At 60.9% G+C, this 22,439-nt stretch overlaps 8 protein-coding genes across 8 annotated transcripts; 3 read left to right on the top strand and 5 right to left on the bottom strand.

Annotated features, from left to right (window-relative positions):
- Positions 1-29: 29 nt before the first annotated feature.
- On the top strand, positions 30-1,668 carry PLICBS_005487 (uncharacterized protein; the record flags this gene model as incomplete). The annotated part of the gene is made up of 2 exons (XM_065600734.1): positions 30-1,317; positions 1,370-1,668. 2 exons carry the CDS (start codon positions 30-32, stop codon positions 1,666-1,668), a joined length of 1,587 nt encoding a protein of 528 aa, XP_065456806.1.
- A 716-nt stretch (positions 1,669-2,384) lies between these two features.
- On the top strand, positions 2,385-4,559 carry PLICBS_005486 (uncharacterized protein; the record flags this gene model as incomplete). Its single annotated transcript, XM_065600733.1, has 1 exon — positions 2,385-4,559. One exon carries the CDS (start codon positions 2,385-2,387, stop codon positions 4,557-4,559), a length of 2,175 nt encoding a protein of 724 aa, XP_065456805.1.
- A 288-nt stretch (positions 4,560-4,847) lies between these two features.
- PLICBS_005485 (uncharacterized protein) lies at positions 4,848-6,263 on the bottom strand (the record flags this gene model as incomplete). Its single annotated transcript, XM_065600732.1, has 1 exon — positions 4,848-6,263. One exon carries the CDS (start codon positions 6,261-6,263, stop codon positions 4,848-4,850), a length of 1,416 nt encoding a protein of 471 aa, XP_065456804.1.
- Positions 6,264-7,408: 1,145 nt separating this feature from the next.
- Positions 7,409-9,766, bottom strand: PLICBS_005484 (uncharacterized protein; the record flags this gene model as incomplete). The annotated part of the gene is made up of 2 exons (XM_065600731.1): positions 7,409-7,962; positions 8,092-9,766. 2 exons carry the CDS (start codon positions 9,764-9,766, stop codon positions 7,409-7,411), a joined length of 2,229 nt encoding a protein of 742 aa, XP_065456803.1.
- A 1,118-nt stretch (positions 9,767-10,884) lies between these two features.
- On the bottom strand, positions 10,885-11,977 carry PLICBS_005483 (uncharacterized protein; the record flags this gene model as incomplete). Its single annotated transcript, XM_065600730.1, has 2 exons — positions 10,885-11,615; positions 11,680-11,977. The coding sequence occupies 2 exons, from the start codon at positions 11,975-11,977 to the stop codon at positions 10,885-10,887; spliced, it is 1,029 nt and encodes a 342-aa protein (XP_065456802.1).
- Positions 11,978-12,508: 531 nt separating this feature from the next.
- Positions 12,509-13,717, top strand: PLICBS_005482 (uncharacterized protein; the record flags this gene model as incomplete). Its single annotated transcript, XM_065600729.1, has 1 exon — positions 12,509-13,717. One exon carries the CDS (start codon positions 12,509-12,511, stop codon positions 13,715-13,717), a length of 1,209 nt encoding a protein of 402 aa, XP_065456801.1.
- Positions 13,718-14,437: 720 nt separating this feature from the next.
- Positions 14,438-15,408, bottom strand: PLICBS_005481 (uncharacterized protein; the record flags this gene model as incomplete). Its single annotated transcript, XM_065600728.1, has 2 exons — positions 14,438-14,679; positions 14,730-15,408. 2 exons carry the CDS (start codon positions 15,406-15,408, stop codon positions 14,438-14,440), a joined length of 921 nt encoding a protein of 306 aa, XP_065456800.1.
- Positions 15,409-16,181: 773 nt separating this feature from the next.
- On the bottom strand, positions 16,182-20,841 carry PLICBS_005480 (uncharacterized protein; the record flags this gene model as incomplete). Its single annotated transcript, XM_065600727.1, has 5 exons — positions 16,182-16,265; positions 16,293-18,847; positions 18,904-19,680; positions 19,730-20,346; positions 20,399-20,841. The coding sequence occupies 5 exons, from the start codon at positions 20,839-20,841 to the stop codon at positions 16,182-16,184; spliced, it is 4,476 nt and encodes a 1,491-aa protein (XP_065456799.1).
- Between the last annotated feature and the right edge of the window lie 1,598 nt (positions 20,842-22,439).

Here is a 22,439-nt window from a genome sequence, read left to right as displayed (position 1 = left end):
CGACTGACAACGTCAGGCTTTTCTTACCGATGCAGCGCAAACTCCCCTGGTCGACGAACGCCGAGCGAACCGAGACCATCCCGCTGTCGCCGCCGCCCAACTACAGGCAGGAGGACCCGATGCCGGACCCGCGCGTCTCCGAGTGCGTCAACCACTACTACTTTTCGGAGCAGCGGGGCCCGCGGTGGTACCAGCGCAGGCGCTGCTTCTGGACGGCCGTCGTCGCCGCGGCGTTTGTGGTGGTGGCCGCGGCGGTGGTGCTGGGGGTCGTGCTGAGCAGGAATCCGGGCGGGAGCGACGGCGCGGGAGGGCAGCATGCTGCGGCGACGACGACGTCGAGCACTGCGTCTCCGTCTTTGTCTCTGGCGTCTTCGTCTACGGCGCAGTCAACTTTAACGTTGACATCTACGAGCTCGGAGACGGCTTCATCAATGCACACATCGTCGAGCCAAGATGTAAATGCGCTCATCTCCTCGTTGCTCGCAACGCACACTTCACCGTCTTCGCCGACATCATCCTCACCCACCAGCACCACGAGCAGCACGTCGACCAGCACGTCGACCAGCACGAGCTCGACCTCAAGCACAGAAGCCGCCAAGCCGACCGAGGCGCCATACACCCTCTCCAGCCAGTCCAACGTGGCCGCCGTCTTCGTCGACGTCAAGGACGCCAAGCTTCAGCGCCGGGTCGTCCTCTGGCAAGACGACCAGGGCGAGCTCGTCGTCACCGAGTGGGACGCCGGCGGCAAGTCGCAGTACCGCCTGGTCGACAAGCTCGGCCCCTCGGCGCTGCCCCCTCCGAAGCACGGCACGCCCCTCGCCGCCGCGGCCAGCGACAAGGGCATCGTGCACGTCGTCTTCCTCGACGCCGAGCACGTCCTGACGCACGTCTTTGAGGCGAGCCCGGGGGAGTGGACCGAGGGCCGCGTGGACCCGGCGGCCGCGCGCATCGCCGCATCCATGGGCTCGCCCTTGTCCGCCACCTGGCATCAGAGCAAGCAGGGCGTCAAGTTCCTAGTCGTCGCGTACGTGACGGCCGAGGGCAGGATCCGTCTTGCCCTGGCCAGCGACCCGGACGGCGACGCCAAGTGGGAGACGTTTCCCGCGGCGCCCCTGGCGCACACCGTGACGGGGCAGACCATCTCGACGAGCCTGGCCGTGACGGGAGACTGGACAGACCCGTCCGCCAAGGCCACGCCCATCATCTACATGGCGCTGGAAGACGACACGGGGCTGTCGGGGTACGAGTGCGTCACGGATCACTGGCAGTCCCCGCCGGTCGAGATGCGGTGCTCGCAGACGCAGAGGACGGAGCAAGGTGAGCTGCCATCACGAGGCGAAATTGCAGCACATACTGACTTTATTTCCAGACGGCATGGACATACCCACGACGCAGTCGCCGCCGCCTCGACAGATTACCTGGATCCGGCTCGGCGACAAGGCCGGCTACATCCTGCTCGCGCTGAGCACGGACGGCGCCATCCTGGAGAGCCGCATCGCCCCGGGCAAGTCGCGGGAAAAGGGGCGCGGGATCCGCCGGGACGTGGAGTTTCGAGCGATGGGGGCGACAGACGAGGGGTACGTGTTTGCGGCGTCCAAGGAGAATGTGTACATATACAGGCGCGAGCAGAAGTCGGGGGACTGGATTGCACAGGGCCGGTTGCTTTGACGTGAAGCATTTGATGAGATGCGTAGTCTTGCTTGCGCCTGAGTCTGCATGTCGCGGGGTGAGGCCGCGTGTGGTAGTAAAACCGTTGCATGAGATGAACATGTGTCCACAATCTCGCTCGCCGACAAGAATCGAGAATGCATTCAAAGCCAACAAACATGCTTCTTGGATACCGGCACGCGCCGCCATGGGCTTTTGATCGTTGCCGTGCAAACAGACCCCAGCTTCCCGCCCAAACAAACGCGCGCCGAACCCAGCGTGAACTTGGCCCGCCGATTCACAGCACCGCATTCACGGCCCGGGCAGTGGGGACCAGAGACTGGATCCCCAGGCGCGGGACACGGTCCAGGGTCCAGTCCATGCCATGTCTCGTCTGACCCCCGGTCGCGCGCGACGGTTGGCTGCCGCGTCTCCGACAATCGCGGGCTTCGCGGGGCCGGGACCCGCCCGACGCGGCCCGGCCGCTATGCCCCGTTAGGCAATAAGTAAACAAGGCCACTGCGCCCGCCTTGATGTCGACCGACGGTGATTGATGTCTGGTGGTGCCGCTGCTCAACACGACGCGCATCGTGACGTCGACCTTGTTTACCTCGCTTTGTGATACAAAATTCACTGCGGCCGCGTGTTTGCGTCTTTCGCCTCGCTGACTCTGCATTGGCGCTCTCGCAATCGTGGCACCTCGGTCTGGCTTGGAGGACGACCGCGGATTCAACACAATGGCTGACCTGGACGTCCCAATTGCGCTGCGGCGGCCCCGTCGCAGCGTCGGCGTCAAGACAGAGGCCGAAGCAACGCCTGCCCCAGACCCTATCCCCAAAACCCCCAGCCGACGACACAAGGCCGTTCGCTTCTCCGACCCGGGACCGTCGCTTGCAAACGGCGCCGGGGCAGCATCGTCAAGCGGCCTCACGCCCTTTATCCGACGCACCTCCCTCGCCACGCCCAAGCGTCGACGCGCCTCTACGCCCGCCAGGACATCCCGCAGCGGTACCCCGTCTGCGGCGCCAGCCCCGGCCATATCCTTCGCCGCAAAGCCTCCCCCCGCCGCGCAGGTCCTGCACCAAACGGCCGACGGCCGCGTCGAGCGCCGCATCCGCCGCGGCAACCTCCGCGACCTGCTCAACAGGCTCGAGCAGCAAAAGAAGCACGGCGAGAAGCTCGCGCAGTCGCAGATCAGCACCCTCCGCGCAGAGGTCAAGGCCCGCGACCGCGAAATCTACGAGCTGCAGAACGCGACCGTCGTCATCGACACGGAGCGCATCTGGGGGCTCGAGCAGCAGATTGAGGACCTCCGAGATGAGCTCCGCAAGCGCGAGGCCGCGGCGACGGTCATGACGCCGAGGGATCACACGCGCAGCTACGACTGGACCATGGCCGCCAGGGATCCCTTTGCGGACGACTTTATGGACATGATGCCCAACGACGACGACCACTTTGGGGACGCGACCATGGCACACTTTGTGGCGAGCACGCCCTCCAGGGCGCGGTCTTCGTTTCCCACGCCGCCGGCTACGAGCCCCAATGTCCCGACGACGCCCTGCTCCCGTCCTTTTGCGCCGACGCCCACGTCTCACACCGGAGTGCAGGCCAGCCTGCCTGACCCGGCCAAGCAGGAGCTGGAAGAGGAGCTCGCGTCGCTCAACCTCGAAGTGTCCAAGCTGACGGCGACGCTGGACTCGTACCGGGGCCTGCACGCGCGCATCTCCGAGCACGTCGCCTCCGCCATCACGCCAGCCGCCGAGGACATGGCCGCTGCATCGCCCCTCGAGGCCCTCGAGCGCCGCGTCGAGCTCCTCGTGCAGGCCATGTCGGACCGCACCGCCGCCCTCACGCAGCTCAGCTCCTCCATCAACGACCTCGGCTTCCCAGGCTCCGACGCCGGCGAGATGCTCACCGCCCTCACGTCCGGCTTCCGCGCCGCCCGCCTCGAGCTCGAGTACCTCACCCCCGGCGAGATTGCCCTCCCGCTGACCTCCCACGGCGCCGAGGTCCTCGACCTGCTACTCACGCGGCTGCGCGTCCTCGCGAAAAAGGCCCAAGAAGACGAGGCCTCCATCGACGAGTACCACGAGATTGAGCAGTCGCTGCGCAAGCAGCTCGACGCGCGCGTCTCCGTCATGGACGGCCTCAAGGCGGAAATGTCCAAGGCGGAGCGGCTCATGAACGAAAAGAACCTGCGCATCCAGGAGCTGCAGATCGGCAACGACCGCCTCAAGGGCGCCGTGGACGGCTACGTCCGCGACATGGCGGAGCTGGAGCGCCTCGTGGAGCGCATGGAGCAGGAGGGCAAGGACGCGGCGGCGGCGCACGCGGCGCGGCAAGTCTCCGACGCGGAGGCCCTGGCGTCGAAGCAGGCCAGCATCGCGGCGCTGGAGCAGCGGCTCGAGGACGCGGTGCGCCAGACGGGCAGCCTGCGGCGCGAGCTGAGCGACCTGCAGGACAGCTCGACGCGGCACGTCGTCTCGCTCAACAAGCGCCACGGCGCGTCGCTCGCCCTGAGGGACGCCCGCGTGCTGGAGCTCCGCGGCGAGGTGGACCGCGTCAACGAGGCGCTGCGGGCCGCGCACGAGACGATCCGCGTGCTGAGGGTCGACAAGGGCGGGCTGGAGGCGCGCATGGCGGACGAGAGGGTCAAGGCCAAGGAGGCCATGGACGCCATGAAGGAGGAGCTGCAGCGCATGCTGCAGATGAGCCAAGAGTTTCTCGCCAGCCCCAAGCGAGCCGCCCGTGACGGAGAGGATCGCCCGGAGGATGCCAGTTCGCCCGTGCGTGTCGTCGCGCGGCCGGGCGGGTTCCTCGCCGGGGGGCTGGCGCGGCGGTCGAGCAAGAAGATGAAGCGGGGACACGACAGCGGCATGGGCCTCTTGGAGGAGGACGAGGTTGACTTTTGAGGAGTCTGTCTACGCATTCTATGTCGGATTTCGTCGGAGACTATTCAGCAAGGCGTTGGCTAGGTAGCTCGATCCCCGGAGGATGTTGGACAGAGGGAAGGGGTAGGGACTTGTATTTACATCCAGCAGTGCCTTGCCTGATGTGAGTCCACGACACACTGGCAGTCATAGCAGTCACGACTCGCGACAGTCACGCCAGAATTGGAAGCATGAAATTGCACATGTAACTGCATTATCCACAATTACCATGCGTAGTGTACTCATACATAATGCCGACCTGGGCCAACCCTACTCTTGCGCCCCGTCGTCCTCCGTCACATCCGCTCCCCATACAAAACGTCCCCGGGGAATGTAGGCCCTGGATCCCTCGTTATATGGGCGGTTCCCCCGGCTGGGTCTGCGATGCGAGACGCGGAAGCTAAAGGGGATGGTGCTGGGGACTGGGGGTGGCTGGGCGTTCATGTACTGGGCTATGATGGCCGCACGCTGGGTGGCATCCATAGACTCTTCGTTTCCCCTGTCGCCCAGGCTGCGCTCATCGCCCAGGCTGCGCTCATCGCTCAGGCTGCGCTCATCGCCTTCGGGCGGCTGGCCGAGGCTGGCGTCGTCACTGCCATGGTCATCAGGACCCTGGTCCACGAACATCCAGGTGGTGTTTGCGCCTGAGCGCTCCTGCCTCTTGGCCTGTCGCATCTCATGGAACCATGCCCTCTCGTAAAACGTCTTCAGCTCTTCGTCGCCAAAGGGCATGGATCGTCCTTCGCGAGCTGTGTGGACGGTGTTCGCGGCAAGGTCCACGTTCGGATAATATACGTGGCTGCCGTTGACCCGAAAAGAGTTGATGGCCTTGATGAGACTTTTGAGGTCTTCGGTGCGAACCCCGTACGCAGCGGGACCCTGGGGCTCGGGCAAGTGCTCGCTTTCGTTCTCGTTCTCGGCTGTCTCCTCAGTTCGCCTGCCTGTACAGTCGGCAATATGGCGCAGCAGACGGAAAAAGGGGCTGACTTTCTGGTTCTGTTGCTCGAACGCGAGGATTGACTCGTCCATGGCAACGTGAACCGGAACCTCAGACTGCCTGTGCGGTTCCCTGTCGATGAAATGCTCCATTGCGCGGCATGTAGGAGGGCACCGGATGATCCAGCGGCGCCTTTCGTCGGTGCGATGGATCACCGTTGCCTGGATGGCGGTGGCCAGCATGACCGGATCGGTCTCCCATACTGGGTGAGAAATGAGGTCGTTGAGATCCAGACTGAACTGCTTCGACCACAGCGGCTCACACGGAACCGTCGACTGTGCGGGCGCGTTGGAGGCCGGCGCGAGCGCCTCGATCTGCTCAAAGGACATGCTGTAGCGAGGCGAAACGATGGCAAACGGAGAGCAGCGCACCTCGCGGCAGGACGTCTTCCATAGCTGCCGCAGGTGCGAATGGGCTTTGCGAATGGTGCTGACCTCCTGCGCGAGGCGCGAGGCAATGTATCTGGCTTGGAGCACCGTCTCGTCCGCCTGGGTCCAAAGGTGATCGAACCCCGGGGTGGCGACGCCAATGATGGTGTTCAAAACGGCCTCGGAGTCACCATCTGGGGCCGGATTGGACTGGAAGTGCTGCCGGGCCAGGCTCAACTGAGCGTCGAGTGTCTCCTGGGCGATTTGCTGTACCCTTTCCGGAGCGTGGGCCGTCTCCGCGCGGTTGCGTCGAGGAGGCATGGTGTCAGGGAAGTGCCGCGAATGCAAAATGTGAATGAGGTTCTTGCGGGAGGCAACTTCTCTGGTTGTGCACGAGGGCGGAAAACATTCGAAGGTCTTGCTTGTTGTTGTGCTGTGCAAACGGACATCAGACGAACCGGCAAATGGGCAACGACACCGCCTTCCACATCTAGCCACACGTCGCTACGACATTATTGCATCCAAGTCGGCCTTTTGCGTCGCGATTTGAGGCAGCCTCCTTGCACATGGTGGCACCACCCACAATGGTGCAAAAACACGCAAGCAACAAGCAGCCAGTAGTCAAGCGCGCGGCCACTTCGGCGCACCATCATGATAGCAGACACTTAATATAGCAGGCACGCGGCGAACTGCCGGATCGGTTGCGTGCTGGATTGCGTGCTGGATCGACTGCTGGCAAGGGTGTCGATGGGCTGTCGTCCGACTCCGTGTGTGTAGTTGCGCGCCTGTAGCCAGCGACATCTAGGGGTTGGCGTGGCACCTGGCATTCGATAAGGGTTTTAGGAAGTGCCACTTGCCGCCCCATTTAGCTGCCGCCCTTCTTAATATAGGCGGGTAGATACTTGCCGCCCTATCGTCCTACTGCCCCTTTTAATATGTATAATTATATACTTACCGCCCCTCATTCATGCCGCCCCTTCTTGCGAGTTAAGTAAGCTCTTACCGCCCCTTAACCTACCTCCCCTTCTTGCGAGTTAAGTAGGCTCTTACCGCCCCTTAACCTACCTCCCCTTCTTACGAGTTAAGTAGGCTCTTACCGCCCCTTAACTTACCTCCCCTTCTTACGAGTTAAGTAAGCTCTTGCCGCCCCTTAAACCTGCCGCCCCTCCTTATATATAAAAGAACGATAGGCGTTTGCCGCCCCGTTTATCCGCTACCCCTCCTCACGCAGAATAATGGGTGATTGCCGCCCCGTTCGCCTGCCGCCCCCTTTATGTAACAGTACATACGAAGCAGACTAATACACGATGCCTGGTAGGTACTGGCTTGGCACGCAAGAATATATAGACGGGCTACGATTGAGGCAACTGGGAACACAGACGAACGGCATCATGCACTTTATTACTCTATGAATGATACAAATCAAATTCAGCAAGCATCTCTCCACAGCCAGGCACGCGGGGCCCTCAGGCCGACCGTGCACCAAGACTAAGCAGGTCCATGGGGTTCTGCAGGACCTCTACCGCCAGCGCCGTCTCCTCCTCCGCCCCGACGTTTTCGGCCTCATGCTCGTTCAAGTACCGTGGCCAGCCCGTCGACAGAATGTCGACGAGAGACGATGGGGCCTCGTGGTGGACGCCATAGTACATGTGCGGAAGCAGCGAATGTACAATTTGCTGTGGGATCCAAGTCCAGTCCAGTACCTGCGTCAACCGGTCGCGTCCTGGCCGCTGGAGATTGAGGCTGATGCCCAGAGAAAAGGGCTGTTGGGGTTCGCGGGCCCGAATGGCCGCAAAGTCGACCAGCGACCTGACGTCCACTGTCGCAAGTACTATGCCGTCTGAGGCGACGTGCTGCAGCAATGGGAGGTCCTTGTCCTCTCTCAAGTTCACTTCGACCAGGCTCTGCACGAAGCTCATGGCCAGATGCTTGCGCAGCGTGTCCGACGACACAGGATCCATCATCTGCGCCTCGCCGTCCGGTTGGACGTAGGCGAGAGCATTGGCGTTGGAGGGTGCATCTGGTTACATTCACTCGTGGTTTCATCTGTCTGCATGTACGGAATAGAGTCTTGATGTGTCTAGCGACACTTGTAGTACCAATCACTGAGCATAACCGCGAACGCGTCCTCGTCTCACTCACTTGAAACTGTAGAACCGCCACTTGGCGTCGTAGTCCGCCTCGAGCTCCGTCTCCATCACCACCGCCCGTACCAGCTCCTGCGGGATGGCACCGCACCGCAGCACCAGGTCGTTGAACGCGCGCTCTGTCATCTTGCCCTGCTCCAGCACCGCCTCCCGGCGCAGCGCAAACAGCTGCAGCGCGCCGACAAAGTAGCCGCACTGGTACAGCGGCGAGTAGTCGCCGTTGAGCCAGCGGCGCACCTCGCCCTCGGCCGTCGACCGCTCGTGCCCGACCCACGCGACCAGGTTGTCGATGCACTCCTGCGGCTGCATGTCGCCCAGGTGGAATCCCAGCGAGAGGATGATGCGCGCGCACCGGTGCATCCGCCAGAACAGCGTGCCGATGCGGTCCTCGGCCGACGTGAAGAAGTCGCCGCGCTCCCAAAACACCAGCTCCCAGTACATGGCCCAGCCCTCGACGAAAAAGGGCGTCTGGAACAGCTGTCGGTGGCTGCGGTGCCGCTCCCCCATAAAGAGCTGCAGCCGGTGGCCCGGGATCAGCTCGTGGAACGCCGTCGCCTTGCTAAAGTGCCGGTTATTGCCGCGCATCACCATCTGCTTCAGCCCGTACTCCATCTCGGCCGTCGGGTACGACACGATGATGGCCGGCCCGCCGAGGAAGAACGGATTCACCTTTTGCGCCGCGGGGCTCATCATGAACATGCGGTACGTCTCCTCGGCAATGGGCGGCACCGTGACGAGGTCGTGCTCGCGCACAAAGTTGGCGCCCTCGCGCGCGAGCTCCAGCACCAGCTGCGTCTGCTCGCCCGGCGGCACCGACTTGGTCTTGACGTACTCCATGGCGCGCTTCCAGTCGTCGCCGTAGCCGAGCTCCCGCGACGCGCGCCTCATCTCGGCCTCGCACCACCGGAACTGCTCGTTGGCGATGCGCACCAGCTCCTCGGGCGAGTACGCCAGCACCTCGGCCTCGAGCTCGTGCAGCAGCGCCTTGCGCCCGATGGGCTCGCCGATGATGTCGCCCGTGCCGTCGGAGCGCAGTCCCGCGAGCTTGTCCTCGACCAGCGGCAGGTAGGCGTCCAGCGCGGCATGGGCGGCGCGCCACTGCGCCGCGCACCACCAGTCGAAGAGGGGGTCGTACGACGAGTAGAAGCCGTGGAATTCTTTGAGGTGGCCGCGCAGCTCCTTGATGACCTTGGAGGCGCGGTAGGCGTTGGTCTTGCTAATCTTGACCTTGCCGTCCTGCACTTGCTTGGTGATGGCTGCGACGGAGGTGGTGATGCCGTCGAGCTGCTTGGCCGTCTTTTCCGCCTCCATGGGCTTGACATTTTCCCTGCGCTCGCAGAGGGACACGATGGCGTCGGCGAACGGGAGCAGCACCTTGAAGTCGCCGAATGCTTCCTTTTCCGACTGGAGCTGGCGTGAGATGCGCTGCAGGTGTTTCTTCAAGAGAATGTAGTCGATCCTGTCCTGTTGGTTCAATGCGTCAAAGTCGACGGCCGCAAGCGACTCGAGCTCATCGTCGTAGAATTGCTGCAGGCGCGCATGTCGCGACGGAGCAATGGAGATGTGGTAGAACTCGTTGAGGTCGCCCAGGTCGGCCTGCACTCGGCGGATGCGGTCCGCGAGAGACTCGGCTCCGTCATCGCTGGGCTTGGGGAGCGACACCCAGACGCTGTCCATGTGTGCGAGCGGCGAGTCCCTACGATGCGCCATGGTCAGAAACGTTGAATGAAGTGAAGGTGAGGTGAGGAGTGTTGGTTGCCAACAGCGTCAAGTGAGACGGCCCCTCGCTGTCGTTCAATCGTCCGCAGTCCGATGGCGGGGCGCTGTCGCGGGTAAAGGCCATCTGACGTTCAGGGATTCGACTGGGTACGGTATCCGGATGCCATCCGACGGCAGAAATGCATCTCACAAAGTTCGCCGACGCCATATCATTACCCCAACTTCCGGGGACCGGGGGCGATCATGCACGAGGTGGGCCAGTCATAGCAGAGGGTTCATACCAGTGATACTCATAGAAGTCAGGTAACTAGGTAGGTATACTTGCCGCCCCAGTTACCTGCCGCCCTCTCTTTAGGTATCTAGCGCCCGGTTGCCGCTACTTACTCTTGCCGCTCCTTCTATAGTGGGCTAATAGCTACCTGCCGCCCTTAGATCTGCCGCCTAATTCTTAGTGTATAGAGCCTAATTACCGTACCTTACTCCTGCCGCTCCTTCTATAATAAGATAATAGCTACTTACCGCCCTAATTACCTGCCGCCTTATTTTAAGTGCATAGAGCATGCTTGCCGCCCCTAGATCTACCGCCCTAGATATAATACTTATAGCGCTTATTTGCCGCCCCTATACTTGCCGCCCCTTCTATAGTGGTATAGTAGCCACCTGCCGCCCCTATATCTGCCGCCCGTTCTATAGCGAGATAACTGCTACCTGCCGCCCTTAGATCTACCACCTAATTCTTAGTGTATAGAGCCCATTTGCTGCCCCTGTACCTGCCGCCCGTTCTATATTGGGATAACGGCCACCTGCCGCCCCTAGATCTACTACCTGAATTCGTGGCCGCTCTCCGTTACTACCACGACCTAGAAGCCATAATCACAGAGAACTCACACGCCCAACGGACAACAGGAAGCACTCGTATAAAATAGGGATAAGTTGCGGCTGCCGTATCTTTATGGACCGTGCCGATACTACATGATACATTTCCCGATTAAGAGTGAACGCCTGTTCCTACGGTATGTACAGCACAACATCAGCATGTCACAGTCGGGCAAAAAGACGGCAGAGGCCAAACAATTTCATTTCTTTGTGTTAGTCAAGTACGGGCTCATTAAATCGAGCGTCTTCGTCATGCCATCCCCCTGGGCCATCATCCACAGACAGGCCGTGCCGTGCTCGAGACATCCGACGCTGGGGTCAATCGGGACATGGCAATCCTGACCACGCTTGCGAATTTCAAGCTCGCAGTACCATTGTCCCACCGGGCCATGATGGTAAAAATCCAGCAAGCCCGGCCCGCCTTCGCCCAGCAGGACTGGAGCGAGCTCCCCAGCGGCGTAGACTATGTCGAATCGCCGGCGTAGAGGCGGGGCGAGCTGGATGTCGCCGCAGGCCTCGGCGAGCGCCGAGTAGACAGCCTTGATCTCGGACTCGGTCGACTCGGCGGTGGTGATCACCGTAGGACGAGCTTCGAGCTCGCTCATGAGACGTGCCACTTCTGCTTCTGCTGCCTCTGCCCTGCATTCACTGGCGGCGGCGGCACGAAGCGCCTCGTCACGCTCGGCCTGGAGATCGGCCACGGAGGCTGCTAGGGCGGCCATGGTGTCCGCCGTCGGGCGGCTCGGCGGGTCTTGTTCACGACGGACATTTTCTGCCTCGGCTGTGCCGGGCTCGCCGTCTCTCGCGACAGCCTCAAAGGGGTTCGCCTCGAGAAAGTCGTCGTATACGACCGAACGAGGGCCGCCTTGGACACGCGGCCACTCATGGGGCCAGGGCCATGCTGGCCGACGAGACGGGTCGAAGTTCATGACTATGAGACGACAGTTAGCTTTAAAGAAACGCTGTGCGGGTGTGGGAGAAGGGCGAGGACTTACAAATGGCCCCCCATACGGCCATGTCAACGCGGAACTCGAGAGCCGCGACGGACAACTGCGTCGTGCCCTCGCGCCGGAGGAGGCGACAAACGGGCTGCTCCAGGTCTCGTCGCCAGCTGGCAGCATTCTGGCCAACGCCATGGTATAGGCAGTAGGCAGCCATGCCCTCGCGTCGGCTGGCCGTATTGGCGCCGTCGAAATTGTCCAGGCCAGTGAAAACACGGCCGTTGTGACACGGGACTTGGGAGCGAACGTCTCGCCAGCTGACGCGCTCCGACTCGGGAGGTTGCGAAGCCATTTGGAGGATACCAGTCGATCTTTGTATAAACTCAATGATTGTTGGCGTTTCTCGCGATGCGCTTGGTCGACAAAGGCGTGCTGCGAGGCGGGCGTGTGTGTGGTTGGAGTCGTGAGGAGATGGCAGAATGCAAACCAAAACGAGAAGATGGCAGCGTAAACGACGAGAGAACGCGGCCAAAAAAATGGCCATACATCACGTGGTCGACTGGACAGCACCGCTTGCTGGTCCGACGTACCTTGCCACGAGCACTACTGCGTGGTCGGGCGAAGCTGTCCGTGCTGCCTGTGAGCTCAGGGGGCTAAACCCACGATGGCTCTTTTCATCCCATGAGCCCAAGAGTCATCATCTCGCTTACCATGCGCACAGTATTTCACGTGAAGGCTGCTAAAATGATTCATGCGTTCAGTAGAAGGGAAATTTGCGACTCGACATGGAACCGCCACATGTTGGTGGCGCAGCTGGCCGCCAGCTGCGCGTGGCGGCACTGTGTTTTGCCGTTGCCCGTAGAGAATCGCCTTACAGGAGTTCATGCAAGAGCTTTTGAGCGTGGGCAAGAGTCTCGCGTCCGACCCGGCGCTCACTGGCCTCTCCATGGCCAAAACCGTGGACGCACTCACCCGCGATGCCGATGAAACTTGGGAGTTCGCCAACCTTGTCCTCTCCATGCATCCGAGCACAATCCGCTCAATCGTCCTCGGCAGCATCGCCTACGACGACTCCAGAGGGGTCCTCAAGTCCTACCGCGTGCCCGCGGCGGGCGACAGCCATTGCCAGGGCGTCTACGTCATTGGGCTCCGGCGAAGGGGTCATGAGGGCAAGTTCCTGACGCTCCACGAGGCTGAGCGCCTCATAGAGGGACTGCTTGGGTATCTGAAGGCCGTGCAGATCAGCGCGCTACCTCCTTCCCAGCGCTCAGCAGAGGACCGCGCCGCGCTGATTCTGATGAGGCGAGTGGACCACCTCATCGGTACGTCGACAAACGTCCACCGTCCTCGTTGGGTGACCAACGACATCGAGGAGGCCCAGGTCCGCGCCCTCATCAGATGCCTACAGGGCTACGTCAATCAAATGCCCCCCACGGACGCGACGCAGCGGATGCTGCAGAGCCCGATATACGTCGGCTGCTCGACCGACTTGGTCGCGAGCGTCGAGGACTACGATCGTGCTCGGGGCTTCGAGAACGTGAATAAACTACTGGCCCTGACCATAAGCATGCTCGAGCATCTCGGCTTGCGGACTGAGATGGTCATTCGCGTCGCGGTCCGCACTTGGAAAGCCCACCAGCTGAGCTTGGCCGAGCAAATCATCGTCACCATGGCCAGCTCGATTGTCTACCAAGGTGGCTTCAACACTCGCGAGGCGGGCGGCACTGAAGGCACGCAGATCGGCCTCTGGGAGGCGAAGCGGCTTGTTGTATTTGCCCAGGGATTCTTGAGCGGCAACCTCAACAACGTCGAAGCCGACAGGCGGAAGAAGAGCCAGTTCCTGGCCGAGCTCGCCGCCCTGCATGAAAAGTTCGACGAGATTGAACAAGAAACATTCGAGCTTTCTGGGGCCGGCGGACCCGCACCCCCGCCTCTGGAAGAGAAGGAAAGGACTCTCCAGATGGCCGAAGTCCGTATGGCTGCTCTGGAAGTCGATGTGGCCCAGGCTGGACCGGTGGCGAAGGTTGCCGAGGCGCTGCTTGCCGACGCGAGGAGGGCGCTGGACACTGAGGATCCCGATGGGGTCGACTAAGGTGCATTCTACCTGCAAGTGTCCAGTGGTCCCGTTCTATGTAAAAGCAATAACATTACAATCATCAAACCGGTCCAACCTTGATCAATGTGACTCCAGTTCTAGGTGAACGCTCGATGCTCGAGAATTCCAGTGAACCTAATGTATGCACATCAGGGATTTTAAATCCTTCCTTTATGTACAAAAAAAGCAAGTGGACTGATACGGCGCATTGGAGCACATAAGAGGGCTTCAGCCATGGGGAAATATGAGGTGACCCTTGTAGCGGGACGCGAGTACTGCAAGTGAACTGGAGGAGAGTGTTTTCATTTGAAAAAAGGAAAGACACGGGCTACGGTATGTAAACGGCCTGGGTCGCCGGCTACGAGCGGGATCGGACCAAGTGTGCGGCAGATGCAGCCCGAGGCCACTAATGCTTGCCAGGCGGTTTCGCTCCCCATACGTCATGAAATTAACCAAGATACGGACGCTTTGCTGCATCGCTAGGAGAAAAAACCTTGGATTCTCACCACACATCACACATAGAGCACAAAGGGGCTGACGCCAAAGACTACCAGCACAAAAACAGAATGTCTCCATTGTTCATGCCTAATATGCCACATGCCAGGCCCCTCGACGCTCTTCCCGCCTTTGCCCCTTTCCCCGAAAGTCCCCTCCTCTCGATTCTTATAGACATCGTCGTCGTGGCTTCCCGTGTCGTAGGGTTTCGCGGGCTCGGAATTAGAGGCCGGTCGTGCCATACCTCTGGTCGATGACCTGCAGCGACGCGGTCTCGGGGTCGACCGGCAGCACCTCACGGTCAGCCGTGTCGTAAAAGCGTGGGGCAGCTGCGCGAGACGCATCGTGCAGCCTTCGGACCCATTCACGGGTGAAGTCGCGAGTCCAGGGAAAGAACCGGGGAGGAGAGAAGGCCTTACCTACCTCCCGGCGGTGATCCTCGAGGACTTGCAGCCACGACAGGTCTGCCGCGATGGGGGGCATGTTGCCTCGATTCACGACGAAGAGCTCGTACCACTTGGCGCGGGAGGCTCGACGTTGGTCTCGTTGCTGGGGGCGGGCTGAGCCGCTGCTTCCCGCGCCTGCCGTCGAGCCGCCCGCGCCTGTCGTCGAGCCCGCCGGCGGACGGTGCGAAAGTTGACACCAGACAATTCAGCTGGTTGAATCGGCGAGCCAGTTGTTCTGGCTATCTCGTCCAGCTGTTCGGCGGAGTGATTGGGGAATATCACCACATCCACCGAGGAGACGCCGGGTTGCTGCAACATTGCCCGCACTACACTCGTGATCGCCTCGGGGTCTTGCGTGAGGATGTCGAGACCGCCTGGCACGCCCGGGAGCGGTGCGCAAATATCCATCTGGGGGCCACCCCCAGGGCTGGAATTGTAGGAATGGATCTGGAACCGACCCTGCGCGTCCGTGGTTGTGGACGTACCCAAGGACTGGGCCCGCGTCAGCGCATTGGGCTGGCGCTGAATCTGGGACGCGTAAACGCGACCGGATCTCCCCGCACGAATCTGACTGAGGATATTCACGACGCTGGCTTGGTCGTTCTGGCCAGTGTGGGCTTGGCTCGAGCTGCCGAGAGGCGCTCCAGAGCCTTGCCCGCCCTGGCCCAGGTTTCCGGCTCCGCTGCCACCGCGGTCGCCTCTCTCCTGGCCTTGGCCATTCTCGCGGTCACCACCACCGCCCTCCATATTGTTGCTGCCTTGATTCATCTCGAAGATTTGGACGGCGGCTGCTTTGTGTGTGTGCGTGTGTGTGCGTGTGTGTGCGGCGAGGTGCGTGTGTGTGGTGTTTTGCGAGAATTGGCGGAGGGAAGACTCGTGCGGGCGAGCCAGGCTTTTGCCTTGCGTCTGGCCGGAATTGCGGCCTCAGGTTTCCTCGGTCAGCTGGCCAACAGCTGTGCGTGGCCCGAACAAGGGCGTTTGCAGACACAGACTTGACCTGTCCGGTCTGAGCAGCCAGGCCACTGCCCCGCAACGGCCTAGGTGCGGGCCTGTTTAGGTCCCTTACGCCTGCTTGTTTGCAGGCAATGAGATGGTTACCATGGGGCACCTCAGGCTTTCCAGTGGCTCTACCTCTGATTCACTACCCATCAGGCTGACGTCTGATGTCTGGTCGACGCCTGGTGCTGCGCTACCCGTCACTTGCCGCTGACGGAAGCGCCCAGTGCCTCGCATTCAAGTCCGAAACGAGAAGTAAGGGCTTGACCGACAATGGTTGAGCTAAACTGCAGCAAGCTGCTTCCACGCTATGCGACGCATTGACAACCAGGTCCACGTGGCGGAGTGAGGCAGTTCATGCGGTTTAGAAAGCCACGATCTCGATGTCAATTTAGAGCCGAGAGTGAGACTCTCTGGCGGCTGCTATACCAGCGAATCACCGTTGCACGCGAACGACTCCACATGCCGAAGTAGGCAATTCCACTTGGCCCGTTCCCTGCGGGGACGGGAGCTCCAACATCAATCTAGGACTCCATGCCGAGGGACGCAGTCGAGACATTTGGCAATTTGGCATAGCGCTTGGGTGAACGTGCCGTCTGGTACGACTGCTGGAGGCGTTGTCAGTTGGGGCCTACCCCCGTCCTCTGCATCAACTCCAACGACGCCAATATCGCATCCTCCACATCCTCCGCCGGACCCACATTCTGCTCCCCTTCCCCCAATTCTTCTTCCTCTCCCTCCTCCTCTCCTAGATGAACACCGCTCATGCCAACGCATATCGCACTCGCCGACCCTCCCTCGCACTGCACGTCGCCCATTGACGGCGCACTCGGCCCCGCCACGCACGCAAACCCCGCCCTCCGCTCCTGCAGCTCGCGGCTCTTGCTCCCGCACAGAATATCCAGGAACCGGCACCACTCTTTAAACGTCACCGAGTGTTTCGTCTCCCGCGCCCCTCCTCCCCGCCTCGTGATCGTGAGCTGCACCGTCCAGGGCTGCGAGTGCCAGCGCGCGTACGAGTTCGACGGGAGGCCCACTTGCTTGTCGGTCTCGCGATCCTTGTCGGGAGGACTCGGCGGTACTTTGACCCTAGACCCGAGTATTGCGATCCGCCGGGCCGTGGATTCTTCATCGGACTCTTCGTCAGAGTCATTGACGGCCGTGGACGATGGAGCGACCGACGACCGTCGACTCGTCCGCGGCGTCGAGCCTTCATCCTCAATGTCGTCTGCCCTCAGGTCCGTCCATCTGGTGCCCCGGAACCGCAACGGCGGTTTTTTAAATACATTCGCGGGTGCGAGAGTCGGCCTTGACGCATACCCAGGCCACTGTAACGTGACGGCAATGTTTGGGCTGCCGCTCCTCGATGCTGCAAAGAAGATGCACCCAAGCAGGATGGCATCAAAGGGATGCTTCACCTCGTTCAGCGCCAGCCAGTCCAGCGACAACAAGTTGCGCACCGCCGTGACGAGGCCCTCCTTGCATGCATGGTAAAAGAGACGCCCGAGGCTGAGCGTCTCGGCCGTCGTCTGCGGATTGTCCCAGTTCCCGGCGACCTTGAGGTATCCCTCGATGGCGCTGACGAGGAGCTCCTCTTCGCCACCCACAGGCGCGGGCTCGAGGATCCAATTGCCAATCAGCCCGCGCATCGTCTTGCCCGGTCCGCTGTTCGCCTCGACCGACTTGAGAGCAAGCTGCAGCAGGCGCTGCTCGCTGAGGCGCCCGACCATCTCCTCTGGCTGCTGCGGGCCGCGCTCCAAGTTGCGCTCATTGTCTCGCGCCACGAGCGCCAGGTAGTGAGACAGGCTGCGCTCCACCATGCACACGGCCTCTTGCCATGAAAAGTGCAGGGCTCCCGCGGCGTGGCTACCGCAGAGGAAGTCGCGCACCGACTGGTGCATCAGCTGCACGATCGAGCCGGCCTTGTACTGCGTCGTCCGCGACTCGTCCGCCGACAGGCCCGGCGTGTAGACTTCGATGAAGGGCCCGCACATGCTGTAAATCTTTCTCCAGAGCTCGTCAAAGGTGCTTATGAAAATCTGTCTCTGCCACACCCCATCGAGGGTGTCGGAGCGGAAATCGTCTTTCAGTAGTGCCAGCGCTTCCCACAGGCTATCGAGCGTCACGTCGCCGAGCTCTCCAGCGGCGCCGATCCACATCAGCGCCTTTCGAATGTCCTCGATTGTGTCTGCAGATTTCCCTTCCACCAGCTTGGCAAGCATTTGGCGGTAAAACTCCTCGAGTTCTCTGGGAATCGTGTTGACGAGCGCCTCCATGTCGTCAAGGGACGCTCCCCCGCCCTCTTGCGATGCCTGGTTGAGCTGGTCCAGGACGAGCTTGACCCATAGAATCGAACCTTGAGCTTTGGTCGAGAGCGTCTTGCGGAATCGTTCAATGGCCTCCTGCTCTCGGGCCTGGCTCATGGCGATGGATCCGAAGCGCGACCTCCGTACTCGCACGGCCGAGCGAGGGGCAACGGATCCAGGCCGGTCAAAGTTGAGCGAGTGGATTGATCGCTTGAGCGAATCGAGGCCAATGTTGATGATTCGTTGAATGTCCCTTTCGTTTTCGCGCTCCAGGATCAGTACGGGTGCAGAGTAGACGCGTCTCTCGATGCCAATGTGCGGCCGACTCAAGACGATGAAGCTCGCATTCGATCCTGGTCTGCCTCCAACAATCTCCATGAGCATGTCGAGTATCGATTCGTTTTCCGCTTCGTCCATGGCATCGATGACGCAGATGACATGGAACGGCCCGCAGCAGATTCTCTTGAAGATGTCCGACAGTGTCTCATCCATCCACTCGAACGCATTCATCGGATCCTGCTCACGGTAGGCATCGAGAAAGTACTCGGAAAAGAGCGACAGGTTCTGTTCGAGGAATTGGTACAGCACCGATCTCAGAAACGACCTGTGGCGGATGTAGTGGGCGCCTCGTCGGCCGTGGTAGAACCAGTCTCCGACGAGGGTGCGGCGGGGATTCGAGCCGATGAGCATGCGCTGGATGCACTTTGCCAGCACCGACTTGCCGCTGCCCGGCTTGCCCCTGATCCAGAGCAGCCCATTCTTCTCGAATGAGAATTCGCGGAACACGGGGTGTTCCCAGATCCACTCGGCCGTGCCGGCCGCGGCGGGCGCGATCTGAGACTTGCGGACGTTGAACTCGTCAAACTTGAGAGATGCGCGGCATTCTGCGTAGTTTCAGTCAGCAATTCCGGTGTTCCGTAGGGCTGTTGCATCCACACACCCATTGCCTCCGTCATGTCCGTCACGACGGCGACGTGCGCGCCGCCCCCGACCTTGACCATCTGCGAGGCGCCGCAAAAGAGCAGCTTCGCATGCGTCTCGTCCTGGGCCAAGTCGGCCAGCTGAACCATCATTGCTGTTCTGTCGCTCTCGGGTAGATAGTCAATGCTGTCTACAGCCACCAGAATGTGCGATTTGCTAGCCGCAATGAGACACTTGATGAGTGGCACCAGCTCTCGTCCGGATGGCATGCCACTCTGCACCATCTGATCCCGAAACGCCGCCACGCTGTCCTCGGGTAGCAAAGCCGCGTACCGCTCCAGCACTGTACCTAGATTTTCTGTTTGCTGAAGCAGCTGATAGAGCAGCGTCTCGAGCACAGTCTCGACTGGGGTCTTGTCGCCGGGGATCTGGTTCGTCCGCTTCAGGTGCTCTTCGACGAGCGCGCGCGGGCGGAAGCCCTTGGGTCTGTCCAGGATCCAGAAGCAATTCACATACAGCGTGGTGTGGCCCTTGAGCCCGTCCACGCAAAGGTGCTTGCTCAGCCTCTCGCCTAGGGGAAACGCAGGATGGAACATAAAGTTGTGTGAGCTGATCGTGCCGGACGTGATGCAGATTAGCGATCGAGACGTGCCCTGCAGCCAGTCCTGGAACGGCCGGCAGTGAATGAAGCTGAAGAGGTCTACGGGATCCGTCTTTTGGATCTCGTCCTTGGCAAACGGCAAGCAAGGCTGGGGAACCGACAGCTGAGTGCATCGGATGGCAGCTTTTCGAGCCCCTAGAAGCAGTGAGCGGCAACCCAGCCCGAACGATGGCTTAAAACTCACAGCCCGAGATCTCCTCGCTTCTCGCTCCTGCAAGCTTACAAGCACATGCCTTCATTTTTTGCGTCACCGTCGCCGAGGCGCAGTAGCTGCCAGTCAGGGCCTCGATCTCGCTCAGTCGATCCGACGCCTCGAGACCGACACCCTGCAGCCCGTTGGTGACGTTGAATCGGAAATACACGCAATTGTTGACCAGGTGCGGATGCTCTCGCTCAAATGTCTGTGCGACAGACTCTGCGCTCGTCGCAATCGCGCGCAACGCCGTGGCGACGTCTTGCAGCTCGGGGCCAAACGGTTTGCGCGACGGCGTACCTGTGCCGATGGACACGAGGCAGTGCAGGTGATCCTCGAGCTTCCACGTGCTGCTTGCGCCATCTTCGCAGTACACGCACGAAGCCTCTGCCCAGAGCTGGTGGATTGGATTGTTTGCTCCAGTCCCGCCGTCGACAAAGCACTTGGCGTCGATGACGCAAGGGTCAAAGAACGATGGAGCGGCAGAGGTTGCGCGCGCAGCTTCCCAGATTCGCACGCTGTCGAGCATGGACGCCCCCCAGGTTGGAGAGTAGTAGCTCGTCAAGTTGACAATCTCGGAGATTTCCTGCCTCATGGTCGAGACGAAGCTGCGATCTGTAAGCACTTGGGCAGCTTGGGCGATACACGGAGCCGTCTTACACCTTGCACTCGGGCTGCCCGCCTGCCTCTTTGAGCAGCTCATCCTCTGGGACCTGCAGCCGCTTGAGTATTGCCTTGATTCCCTCTTCCAGCGCCTCGTGATCGAAGCGCCCCTGGATCTGTCCTTTCCAGTTGAGCCTGTGGCGGCGCTTGGTGAAGACGGACGCCGACAGCTGCTCATACTCGCGGATGCACTGCGCGACAGTCATCCGCAGCCTGCCCAGCATGATGGCGATCAAGCCGCCCGTCGAGGTGCCGCATATCATGTCAAAGTAGTCGCACGGCTTTGGGGGGTCCCGCGGATCAGTCTGCTCCATGAGCCGCTGGAGGATATACAGCGACGACAGCCCGCGAACCCCGCCGCCGTCGAGGCACAGCAGGCTCAGCCGCCGTCCGCCGCCATCGGTGCCGTCGCCATCATGCTGGTTCGGCGGGGGGCTCATGGTTCCGCACGGCGTCGTCGTCATGAGCTACAAGCAATCGTGGGAGAGCCGCCGTCGCAAGCATCAGCGGCGTCGTGCCCGCCGCGTCGCGCGAGTCGCTGGATCCTTGAACACATCCACGAAGCCCGCGCTGGCCGTCCATCGGACGAGGCAGATTGGCGGGCCATGGCCTCATGCAGGAGGTGATGCGGCTGGCGCGTCTGTACCTCCACGTGACGAGGCGCGCCGAGACCGCCAGGGTGTGAGATCCTGGAGAGTGAGGATCTGCTAGCTGCTGTGTTTCACGGCAGACGGTGACAAAATGCTCGTCGTGTCGGCGGCGGAATCGCAACTTGGGTGAATCGCAGCGACGACTGCGCGACTTACACGATGCATCTTGGTCAGGCAATGAATTGCGAGTGGAGTTCCGCACGGATCAAGTGCAAGGCAGCTACCAATAAAGGCAAACCAGCAGATCGACTACGATCCGACGTGGCGTGGGCGACGCTGGACGATTCAAGCAGGCAACGCCATCTAACGTATGCAGGGTCAAGACGGACTGCATAATTCAAGGCAGCAGGTCGAGGAAGCATACCGGCAGAATAGCAAAGCGAAATAGAGTTAAAGGAATAAAGGGTATACAGCGGGAAACTGGCATAGCAGGAAAGGGTACACGGGCACTAAACAGGCAGTAAAGATAGGGTACATGGATTTTAGGGTACACGGCACTAAAACCCATAGTAAACATAGGGTACACGAATTTTAGGGTACACGGGCGCTATACCCATAGTTAACATAGGGTACACGGATTTTGGGGTACACGGGCGCTAAATGCATAGTAAAGATAGGGTACACGGAATTTAAGGTACAGGCCGGCAAATAATTTAGTAGAATAAAGTTGAGAAAGCAAGGGGTCAAGGGTATTAGAGCATGCATCGCTTCGGTGATGGCATTGACGTGCCAGGGCGCGCCGAGCAGAGGCATACGCTGCTTAGCGCTCGGGCTCTCACCAGGCCATGATGCACGCGTTGGAACGACGCGACGGTGAGATAGATACGGGGGGCAGTCGAGCTTGGCGGGACGAGCATATGGCAATGGCAGCAGACTGAACGCAGGGCGGCGGATTGAGCACACGACGTGGACCGATTTCACGGCACGGATCAAGCGCAACGCCTCAACCAAGCCCCATCCAGCGGGTCGGCTCGAACGGAGGCACGACGAGCGCGGCGAGAGAGGACTAGACATGAGCAAGACCATGATCCGCGAGCTCACGCGGCAGCAAGGTTGTGGCAACTCGGAATACGGCCACGAAGGTTTGCGGTCTACCGACGAAGTTGAAAAACTGAGACACACGTGAGAATCGCTGAGGTCGCTGACAAGATGTGACGAGTCGCATTCCTAAGTCCACGTCGTCGACGGCATGGGCACGCAGTCAGTCACCCATCAGACGAAACAAGAGCCGCTGTCCTGAATCAATCTTGCATGAATCTGGCACGAAAATCCAGCAGCATCACCCATCCCCCAAGTCTCCAGCACCGAATCTGAGATTCTCCGTCCCCGGCAAGGAAATGCCGAGCCCGAGCCCAGGAGCCCCCGCCCATCCCGCGGCTCCCGCCCCT

Source organism: Purpureocillium lilacinum, assembly GCF_023168085.1.
Source record: "Purpureocillium lilacinum CBS 284.36 DNA, scaffold_4, whole genome shotgun sequence".
NCBI lineage: Eukaryota > Fungi > Ascomycota > Sordariomycetes > Hypocreales > Ophiocordycipitaceae > Purpureocillium > Purpureocillium lilacinum.
Note: the sequence above shows the minus strand (reverse complement) of the source record. Positions and strands in the feature narration are given on the sequence as shown.